The sequence below is a fragment of the Amphiprion ocellaris genome, chromosome 17, assembly GCF_022539595.1.
Source record: "Amphiprion ocellaris isolate individual 3 ecotype Okinawa chromosome 17, ASM2253959v1, whole genome shotgun sequence".
NCBI lineage: Eukaryota > Metazoa > Chordata > Actinopteri > Pomacentridae > Amphiprion > Amphiprion ocellaris.
This window is the reverse complement of record NC_072782.1, coordinates 22528750-22539743: the sequence shown is the minus strand read 5'-3', so window position 1 is coordinate 22539743 and position 10994 is coordinate 22528750. Positions and strand designations below refer to the sequence as shown.

Here is a 10994-nt window from a genome sequence, read left to right as displayed (position 1 = left end):
TTGGGATCAAATCTCAGGTAAAAGAAAGTAACCTAAAACATGCCTGCAAGTTAAAGCTAACATTACTGCAGTGAGGTTTAGTACAAAGCAGGGTCATCATAGCCAGGCTTTCTTCGTGTTCGTCGGCTCAACAAAACCTAAAACCCTCAAAAACTGCTGTTGCTGCAAATGCTGCTGTGAGTTTATATATCTATTTACCACTAAGTGAATCTCAGTGCAGCTGCTAATTTCAAACATGACAGGTGCAGACTAGAGTTCTGACAATTTAAACTTCATTCATTTTAACATGACATTGAAGAAGTACATTTTGGTTTGACACTGTCCCATAATGATGGAGATGTGGAAACCACTGATGTTTAGTTATTAATTGAATACTGTCTGTAATAAATATCAATACACTGCTTCATTCTCTAGTCTGTGTTGTATTAACTGCAGTACTAGCAGTGTAAAATAGGACCAAGAATAAAAACATATTTGTGCATTTCCTACATCACCAACTGAATTCATGTAGGTTTCCATGGCAATGAGATGCATACAGTTTGTGCTATTGTAACTACATGGCTTTGCTCAGTGGAATGTATAGCTCAACAGGTTTGCACACATAACATATTACCTCAGCTGAGAATCTGTATCACTCACAGAGAATCATCAGATGCTGCTTACAACTGATTTAAATGGGAAGCTCTCAGACCCTCCTCCAGCAAATCTAAAACAGTCTCTGCAGCAAATCAGGACATAAAAATACTTTTATTCATTTCCTACATCACCAGTTAAATGCATGTAGGTTCCGATGGCAAAGCAACACATACAGTTTGCAGTATTGTAACTTCACAACTTTGCTCACTGGGATTGATTATTTACAGTTAAACAGATCTTAAGTTATAGTATATCCCTCAGCTGAGAATCTGTAACACTTAGAGAGGATTGTCAGGAAAAGTGTTGGTGATGGGGAGATGCTTCTTACAGCCGATTTAAATCTCAAACTTTGAACAGAACCTCCTCTGGAGCATGTTAGCTGTGCAGCATCCATTAACATGGTGACCTAGCAGGTTAAAAGAGAGCTGCTTTACTGACACTGAAAACTCACCAACTCTTTAATTTTGCTTTGTAGTACCCCCCGTAAGTCTCCTTAATGTGGACTGCTGACACCTTCAACTTTATAAAGTGAAATTACATCAGATGTGGTGGTTTCAGCTTGATTCACCGCTATCAAGTGGCCTGAAAGATCTAAACTGCACACTAAAGCTACGAGACAACATAGCACGCTAATTAGAAATTGTATTCCTCTTCGGTTTTTCTAAATGAATTTCACTACACAGACACTGCATCACATGCCAACAGAGTTATAAACATTTAAACACACTGCTGAACTTTTTCTCTGAATTTCAAGCTGTACTTTTGAACTGTTCGGTCTGCATCGAGTGTCTCCTCATTAACATCCTTCTTGTCAACTCTTTGGGCTGCCCAGGAGGAGCAGAGGGCAGGAAATGTTTCTCTGAGAAACTACCTCCACTGCCAGAGCTGAGGTTATAACCATTAAGGATGGGGGTGTTGATTAGAGGTGGCAGAGATCGAGGCCTGGCCTGGGAGTTGTGGTCCAACAAAAAGGCACCGGACCCTCTGCGCTCATACCCAGACAGAAGTCTCTTGTTGGGACCCGACAGTGAATCCCTGGAGCCCAGAGTGCTGGAGCAGCGTATTGGTGCCAGCCTTTTACCATCTGTTGGGTCTCTAGCTCTTTGCTCTTCAGGGAGAGTTTGAATGTCTACAGCTAGCTGGGGGTCAGAGCTGTAGATGTCTGTGCCTAACTTGCGCCTCTGGATGACGCTGTGAAGGCTGGATGAGGCCATGCTGTGAAGGGGTGTGCTGAGGTTTTTGCCACCGGAAAGCGAAGAAGAGGAGGTGGATGAATCTGTACTAAGGTTTTCAGAATGCAGATTGGGGTGGGAGGCAGAGTGGGATGATAGAAGACCTGGTAAGGACATCTTTTGCCCTACATGTTTGGCACAGTCAGTCTTTCCATCTCCTTTATCCCTTGCAAATTTTCCTTCACACCAGTTGAAGCTGTGTGTAGTGTTGCCTCCATCTAGTTTGCAAACTCTAAAAGAGAGTTCATCGGTCAGGTTAAAGCCTTGGCCCATCTCTGAGGACAAAGCTGCATGAGTTTGCTGGGTGAACAGAGACGCCGGGATCTTTAACCAGGGCTCAGAGTTCAGCCTTAGCAGAGGCTGCTGCAGTCCATTTAGAGCCGCTTGGCCTAGCCCTCGAAGTCGTGACGGGGAACATGGATGGGAGCTTACACCACAGATCTGCCCTTCTTTAAAGGAAAAGATAGGTTTTGGGGGGCATAAGGAGGATGAAGTGCACTGGGGGGAGGTGATGAGTTGGACTTCAGATGGTGATGCAGGAGCCGTTGGTGTCACTTTGTCTGGCTGATCGAGAGGACCAAGGGGAGCCATGCTGAGGTACTGCTTTGCCTGCAGTTTCCCACATGGGAATTTGTCTGTTGTTATGATGATCACCTCCTTCCCCTTCGCCTTACATGTGTCGAGCAACAGCTTCAGCACTTTCCAGTCTCCGGCCATGACTGCATAGACTAACGCTGATGTCCCAGTATGGTCTTCCAGGCTAATGTCCGCTCCGTTGGCCAGGAGCAGAGACACCACTTCAGGATCGGCCAGATCCCGGCACGCATGCATCAGCGCAGAGCGACCTTCTTTGTCCTGGATGTTGGGGTCTGCTCCTTTCTCCAGAAGAAACTGAATGAGCTTGACCCGGCTGGCACTCTGGGTGTCGGTGTGCTGGGTCCTGCAGGCCACCATCAGGGGCGTCTGCCCTTGGCTGTCGCTCTCATTGATGTAAGCGCCGCCCTCCAGAAGCAGTCGAGTGAGCCTCAGACGACGTAGGAACACTGCTCTCAGCAGCGGATTACCTGAATCCATAGCTACACCAGGATTACAGCCGTCTCCCTCCATCCCTGTTAGTCCCAGATGGTGGTTTTGGAGATGTAGTCGGACAGATTTCTGTGGGTAAAAACAAAGCAATTTTAAACAGTGATTGAAAGTAGAGCAGCTGCATACAAAGGATTTTCATAGACAAAACAATCACACATGTGCAACAGGCACACAGGCATTCATGGTTCAGACACACCAGACATCCTCCCTTTTATTTACATTATACATTTATCCATTTATTTAATTTCATTTATTCCATTTTTATCATTTAGTTTAATTTTCTTCTTTCTTCTCCCCTCTTTTAATGTTCTGCAGATTTTCCCTGTTTTGTTACATTACAATTAGTAAAATATGAACTAGGAAAATCTCAGCAAACAAAAATATTAATTTATATATTAACCGTAAAAAAATCCAAAACTATATATAATGTCCATATCAAAAATTTGATGGTAATTCATTCTTTTACAGCATTTGATTGTAAAGTTAATTAAGATTAATTTACATGTTGGCTGTAAAACAACAACAACAAAAAAAAACTGTACATAATGTCAAAATCAAAATTTGAAAATTAGAATTTGCTCTTTCACAGTGTGTGATCATGAAATTACAAACATTTAATGCTGTTTTTTTCACTGTTTGGTGTGTTTATAAGTGTTCCACTATTTTTAATGTATTTTTCTTCGCATTATTTCTGCCATATTTTTACAGTTATTTTATGTTTTTTTAATTATATTTTACAGTGTATGATAAAACTAGGCCACATAATGTGGATGGGGCAGATTCTGTAAATGATGAATTAAAAGAGGCTGTGAAGCCCTAAAGAAACATGCTGAAGTATAATGTATACAGAAGTGTATACTTAATGCCTTGTAGGTACCTAGGGAGCCTTGTTAGGTGGGTGAATACTGATAAAAGAAAATGCTTGATTTAAGTGGTAATTTCAATATTCCATTTTCTTTGCCAATATGTACAATACAGAAAAGCAAAACATAGGAGATTCTTGTCTTTTTTTTCTGCAGACAGAATCCTTTCAGCTGTTCCTTTTCTGCAGCACCAGTAGAAGCAGCCACTTTCTATCAGCTTTTGTGCTGTTTGTCCTTGCTTCTCTCTATTAGGCCAGATAAGGTGGCAGCGTCTCAGACAGTAACATAACATTTTCCCGTATGAGTCACCGAAACCGAAACACTGCAGGGATTTACATCTGTAAAGGACAGAAATTATTTTGTATGTATGCAACGTAGCAGCAGCCATGTCATGTGTCTGTCTGAGGCCTATGGAAGTTCAATTTATCAAACATAAGCTGTAACATGAGCTGTGACAGTGTTGACACATTAAATGGTAAGTATGAAAAGAAAAGATAGGTTTATCTAAAGAGAAAAGCACGTCTTGGTAGTTGTTTTTAGAAAAAGAGAAAATCATTGATAACATAGTATGTAAAGTGTGGTAGAAAAATAGGAGTAACAATAAAATTACCAGTAAAACTCGTGGCTAAATTCTCGATCAACACGTTGCATCATGTGTTTAGAAGCATCACAAACTGTATATCTAGATGCTCGTTTATATCTGTATGTGTGTGGCCCTCTTAATTTACTGTGTAAAATAGCACAATTGCCCTGCATTACCTTATTCAGCAGTATACACTATTTAATTATTTTGTACATTTCAGATTCATACCGAAGACATCAAAACTATAAAAGAATACATATGGGATTAAGCTGTAAACAAAAAAGTGTTAATCTTCAGTATTAATGTACAATGTAGAAAACAATCCAAATAAATAAAAAGCATTGAATGAGAAGGTGTCCAAACTTTTGACTGGTAGTGTATATAAAATGTATCTGCTGGTAATTCCACATTATTCAATACACAGATGTATTAACCAAGAGAAAAAGCTCCAGCAAATCATATTTAAATCCCTTCTGTCTCTTTTTTGACGTTCTTTGTAACAAAGAACTATTTTAATAAATTACACATGAAACAAATACAATAAATGTTTTGAAGGAACTTGTAGAAGGACTAGTTTCATTACGTTGCTGTCATCAGCTCTCTAGAACATTTGTACCAGGAAGTGAGTATAATGAATTGTTCATGAGTTTAATACGTTTAGATGCATTAATCTCTCACTTATCGGGAATACCCCGATGAAGTAGGCTAGCTATCATTTGGCTCATCTTTTAGAAGGCATGGTTCAGTTCATTTTCTCTTAAGCAGCTCTTTTAAACATTTTTCCAAGTTTAATAAATTATCAATGAATGAGATGCATTATAAGGTGATTTTAAGTCAGCTCAATCACATAAAATACATTAAATCCACTAGAGCCATATGTTGCTCTTTAGATCATTTGGACCAAGGAACTAGTTTAATAAATGAATAATGAGTTAAATACATTAAAACATATCATTTAAATGCAGCTTAACCACGCAAACTACATTAAATCTCCTGGAGCCAGGGAGTAAAGCTTTAAAAAGAACGAGCTTTACCTTTTTCTTATTCACCTCTCTTAATCACATATATCGAGGAGCTAGTTTGATAAATTAATCATGACTTAATTACACTAAAATATTAGATCTAAAGGCAGATTTAAACACATAAAATTGGAGGGACTATTCTGCTAAGCTAAGGTAGTTAGCCTTTACCTATTTAGCTTTAAGAAGGAAAACTTTAGAATTATGAACTGGTTTGCTCTCGACCGTTGCACCAGAGGCCACTCCACTAGCCTTGCTTTTCTCTGATTCATCTCTCTATTTGTATGTTGTTAAATGAATCATGAGTTCAATATGTGATTTAAAGGCAGATTAGCCACATAAAAATGCAGGAGCTGTTAAAACTATGCTACGATAGTTAACTCTTAACTAGCATTACTGAGCTAGATTTTAGGAGAACTTTAGAAAGAGCTAGCGTTGTCACTTCTGTAGCTCTCTTTACCATTTGTATTACGTTGTACAAACCAAACCAATTGCACACATTCAGAAAGGTTTTCTAAAAGTAGTTTAACCACATGAAATCATTTTTTCAAATTCTGTTAAACAGGAGAATGTTGGTAAATTGAGCTAAGCTAAATGTCAACATTCAAGATTTGCATTTGTCACATGTTCATATAGTATGGGCAGTGTAATGGAACATGACCGTTGAAGTTGTGCAATAAAAACGAGACAAAAAGCATTAGAAAACTGATAATACAGGAGTGAAACTACCAAAAAAGAAAACAAAGACATTCTGGTGGGGTCTGGACACACTACTGTTGAAAAATTTGTTCTTATTTTTGAAAGAAAAGCATTTTTTTTTCAATGAGAATAACATTAAATGAATCACAATTTCAGTCTAGACATCGTTATTGTGGTAAATGACTATTCTAGTTGGAAACGGCTGATTTTTAACTACATAGGGATACAAAGGCCCATTTCTAACAACCATCACTCCTGTGTTCTAATGGTACGTGTTCGTTAATTGTGCTGAAAGGTTAATTGATGATTAGAAAATGCTTGTGTAATTATGTTAGCACATGAAAAAAAGTGTGAGTTTTCATGGAAAACATGAAATTGTCTGGGTGAGTAGTGTATATTTCACAAACTGCGAGTGCAGACACTTGGATTTGACCTCTGTTTTCTAGTTTATCAGATTTTTTTCTTCCCCTCAAAAATCAATGTTATTTTTGTGGTGTGTTATTTTAATGGTACGATTCAGATCTCTAATGTGTGGCAGCAGACATGAGCAGAATCTTGTTTGCGTTCTGTCACATTTGGACGCAACCATCTTCGCTTGCTGGTCGCATCCAGTTAAACGCACTGGCTTGATATAGTCAGACGGCATGTTTTCATCCGGCTGCTGACGTCAGCAGTGAAGTCTTCCTGCTGGCAGTCATACGCGTCAGAGACAGAACACCACCTGCACTTGATTTGACAGACGAGGTGGAGGAGGTTTGCCTTCAGTCAGGCTGCTCCTTATTTGGTCAACACTTAAATCTTCCCTTCACTGTTGTACAGGTCAGATACTTATTAAAGCACTTTACTCCACAATTATACATGCTGGTATTGTTTCCTGCAGGCCTCTTAGGATTACCAGACACTTGTGTTTTGGTGATCTCTGAAGCTGTGCAAGTGTCTTCTTGATGGTACATTTTAGTGATTTATTTTCGAGGTGCACATGCCATGACCACTTTAGTTATTTATTCATTGTAGAAAGTAATTCTTACACAACTCGTTACATTACTTTTGTGTTTCTCAGAAACGTTGCCTGAAATGCATTGTCACTGAATTTCCATTTAACGATGCAATTTTAAAGCTTATGGCCACATGTCAGCACAAAGCCCTCTCCTAATAGGAAAGCCATTCAGAAGATCTTCATTTAATGCTCTTTTATAATTAAAACACAAAAGCAACAGTAACGCTGGGGAAGATCAGCCCAAACAGCACTTCACAAAAATGTTGTGGCGAGAATTCTATCAGTTGCATGTCTGATAGAATTGTGGTGACACTGGCAATAAGCTGTCCTACCTCAAAATAAAAGTAGAACCTGTAACTGCAAATCTGTAAATATATGCAATTATAAGCACATTTGAAAGTGCACTTTGGTAAAAACAAAAATGATTGTAGAAATAAGTACAATTACCTCCAAGTTTAAAAGAAAGTGCTCATTAGACATATGCAGGTATAATATTGGATAATTATGCTTTTTTTTTAAAACAAGCAGTGTTGTTGTTGGTTGAGGTGGAGCTTATTTTACCTGTCATGTGTACCATGTTTAATAATTTAACTATGAATGAAATGCATCAAAATCTGGGTTAATTTAAAAAAAAAATCCCTGAGAGTTAGACACTACTTTGCTATGCTAGACTACTTAGTGTTTAGCCAGGCAGCTTTTAGAAGAGCAAATTTTGTTTCATTTTTCTCTTCTTCAGCTCTCTTGATCATTTATACCATGAACCTTCTTTTGACAAATAACCATGAATGAAAGCAAGATATTTAAAGCTAGCGTAACCATATAAAATCCATTAATCAGAGGCTAGTCTACTAAAAAGGTGAGTTAGCTTTTAGCTAGTGAACTTTTAAAAGTTCCAGATTTGTTACTTTTCTCTGATTCAGCTTTCTGAATGAATTACACCATATTAGCTGATTTAACCATGAATTAAATACATCAATTTTTTTTTGATTTAATGGAAATTTTAGTGAAAATACATAAGTCCCCTAGAATCCAAGATGCTAAGATTGGCTAATTATTATTTTTTAGCTCATGAGCTGTTAGAGGTACTAGTTTTGGAGGAGGAAGCAGGAGAACCCGGAGAAAACCCACACATCTACTAGGAGAACATACAAACTACATGCAAAAAGATCTTCTAACTGCACAGCTTTAGTGGTAACCACCAAGCCACGGTGCAGCCATTATTTGTACCAAAGATCTAGTTTAATAATCTAACCATAACACAATACAAAAATAAACTGTGATTGGTAACAACAGAATCAGATGCTATTATGTCATGTTACGCCTGGGAGCAATGAAGCGGTCAGTTGTTCAGCTGTACCTGGTTTAGGATCACAGGTAAAAATGAGGTACTATGTCAAGTCATTCTTATTTATATAGCACATTTAAACAACAGCTGCTGAGATTGGGTCATTAATTCACCTAACAAGTTTAAATAGTATGGTTAAAACCTTACAATATTTCATATATATATATATATATATAGGGCTAAATAACGTGGAAAGTCTACACTTTATTCTCACACTGTGCTTCGTTTCCCTGCAGAAAGCATACTTACAAGCTGCACTGCACATTCACTATTGTATTGCAGCCTTTTGTTTTCCTGTACAGTTTTGCAGATAGAGAATAGAAACTCCACTTCACCTGAACAGGATGAGCTCAACACTCATCCTGCAGAAGAGCCCACTGACACCACTGTGTGTGCTGATATCGCTGCACACGTTAGAGCCACTCTTAATGCCTATGTTTTAGTCAGTGATGATTAAACACTGCATTACGCAACATGGTTAAATATTATGCTTTCACTACCTCAAAGCTTAACATCATTTGTGCATTAAATTCCACTCACCAGACTGTCTTAAGAGGTCGCAAAAGGCAAAATTCAGCTGCAAACTTTATCAGGAATTGCTGCTACATTGTTGTATGTATGTAGGACTCACCAGGCTTCAGTCAGTCAGGATCAGTCCTCTCCTGCAGACAACTACTCTCCTGTTGCAGAGCTGCGACTGACGTGATGATGTATGTGTGTGTCACAATAAGTGAGAGGAGCTGCAGTAGTCAAGGTTTCCCAGATTGTGTTTGCTCCTCGGACAAAGTATGTGATGAAAGAGAGAGAGATGCAGGCTTGTCGTCAGGCAGGTCTAAGAAACGGTTAATCCATCACCACAGCAGCAGTAGCAGCAGCAGCAGCAGCAGCAGCAGCAGCAGCAGCTCAGGAGAGTTACAGGGAGGCAGAACAAGAAAGGTTGACAGAGATGAACACACAAGGTGAAGCAGTACAGCAACCTGCAGCATGTCTGATTTGTCTTTTCATTAAAGGAGGTCTGATTCAGCAAAGGCTTTTTAATTGTGAAACTAACCACGCAGGACTTTCTTTGCAGAATGGGAAATTATTTTGCCCACCTTATCAATGACATCTCCATGACAACCATCAAGGAGGCCGAATGACGGCACATGTTGTAATTGTGCTGAAAGAACTGTTCTTTGTGCATGTGCATGCGTGTGTGTGTGTGTGTGTGTGTGTGTGTGTGCGTGCGTGTGTGTGTGTGTGTGTTTGTGTTCGTGTGTGTGCGTGCGTGAGTGCGTGTGTGTGTGTGTGTGTGTTTGTGTTCGTGTGTGTGTGTGTGTGTGTGTGTGTGTGTGTGTGTGTGTGTGTGTGTGTGTGTGTGTGTGTGTGTGCACCTGTGTGACAACCAGATCCTGTGTTTTTACTGTAATTATTGTGATATCAAAAAAAAATTCTGAGAATTACTGGCAGGGACTAAAGAAAGAACAAGTAGAGAGGAAGTGACAAATGGTGTAGCATCAGTCTGTTGCCTTTAACATCAGAGAGGCTGTTGTGGATCTGTGAGCTGCATACAAAGTCCTATATGTGCTGGATATCTTGTTCACTATGACTTTTCCAGCACGGATACACACTAAAGAGGACACTATCCACAGCCTCACACATGTAAACAGACCACCGTGTGTGCATGAATATTCTGGCTGCCTAATGACCGTGACTGCTCTTCATCAGACTTTTTAAAAAACCAAGCTATTTGCCCCAATATACATCATTGGTCTGGCTAGCGCAGAGCCATGACAGCCACATCAAATAGGAATGTAAACTGGAATTATCCTTTAAACTACATTAGCAAATACAAAACATTTTGAACACAGTGTTATAAAATGTGCCATGCCGCATCATCTTTTCTTTGGACAATATTCTCGTTTGTATCTTCTGCCCAGACTATTACTAACCCAGCTGTTACAGTAATTGTCCAGACCAGGCTGCAGGGTTGTCATCACTTTGCTGTAGCCATAGAAACACTGTGAATTCACAGTGCAATTTGTAAATTAACCACAAGATGGTAGCATTGTAATTCCACATGTAATTCTTCGTTTTGTGACTGAACATTGAATTATTTCCACAATAATATAAACATTTGTTGGGTTTTCCATGACTAATTTTGTAGGGTTCAAAAAGATTTAATAGCAATTTTTGAAGTTGTTCAATAATTTGGTGGAGGAAGCTGCATAGTGGCTTAGTGGTTAGCACTTTCGCCTTGCAGCTAGAAGATCCTGGCCTTCCCGGGATCTTTCTGCATGGAGTTTGCATGTTCTCCCTCTACATGTGTGGGTTTTCTCCTGGTTCTCCGGCTTCCTCCCATGGTGACCTGTCCAGGGTGTCCCCTGCCTTCACCCTAAGTCAGCTAGATAGACTCCAGCCCCCCAACGATCCAAATGATGATTAAGTGGTGTATAGATAACGGATGGATGGATGGAATTTGGTGGAGTATATAAAATTATAGGGTTTTGTGGATGCAATTCTACTCCATAGCTTTGCACCTATTGTGAAATTTT

At 39.3% G+C, this 10994-nt stretch overlaps 1 protein-coding gene across 1 annotated transcript; it reads right to left on the bottom strand.

Moving 5' to 3' along the window:
* Positions 1-728: 728 nt before the first annotated feature.
* On the bottom strand, positions 729-9361 carry ankrd34ba (ankyrin repeat domain 34Ba). The gene is made up of 2 exons (XM_023292434.3): positions 9092-9361; positions 729-3023 (listed from the first exon to the last, which is right to left on the bottom strand). Exon 2 carries the CDS (start codon positions 2973-2975, stop codon positions 1386-1388), a length of 1590 nt encoding a protein of 529 aa, XP_023148202.2. The 5' UTR covers positions 2976-3023; positions 9092-9361; the 3' UTR covers positions 729-1385.
* Positions 9362-10994: the final 1633 nt, after the last annotated feature.

Coding starts and splice junctions, on each gene's coding strand:
- ankrd34ba (XM_023292434.3), bottom strand. CDS start 2,975: ATGGAGGGAGACGGCTGTAATCCTGGTGTAGCTATGGATTCAGGTAAT.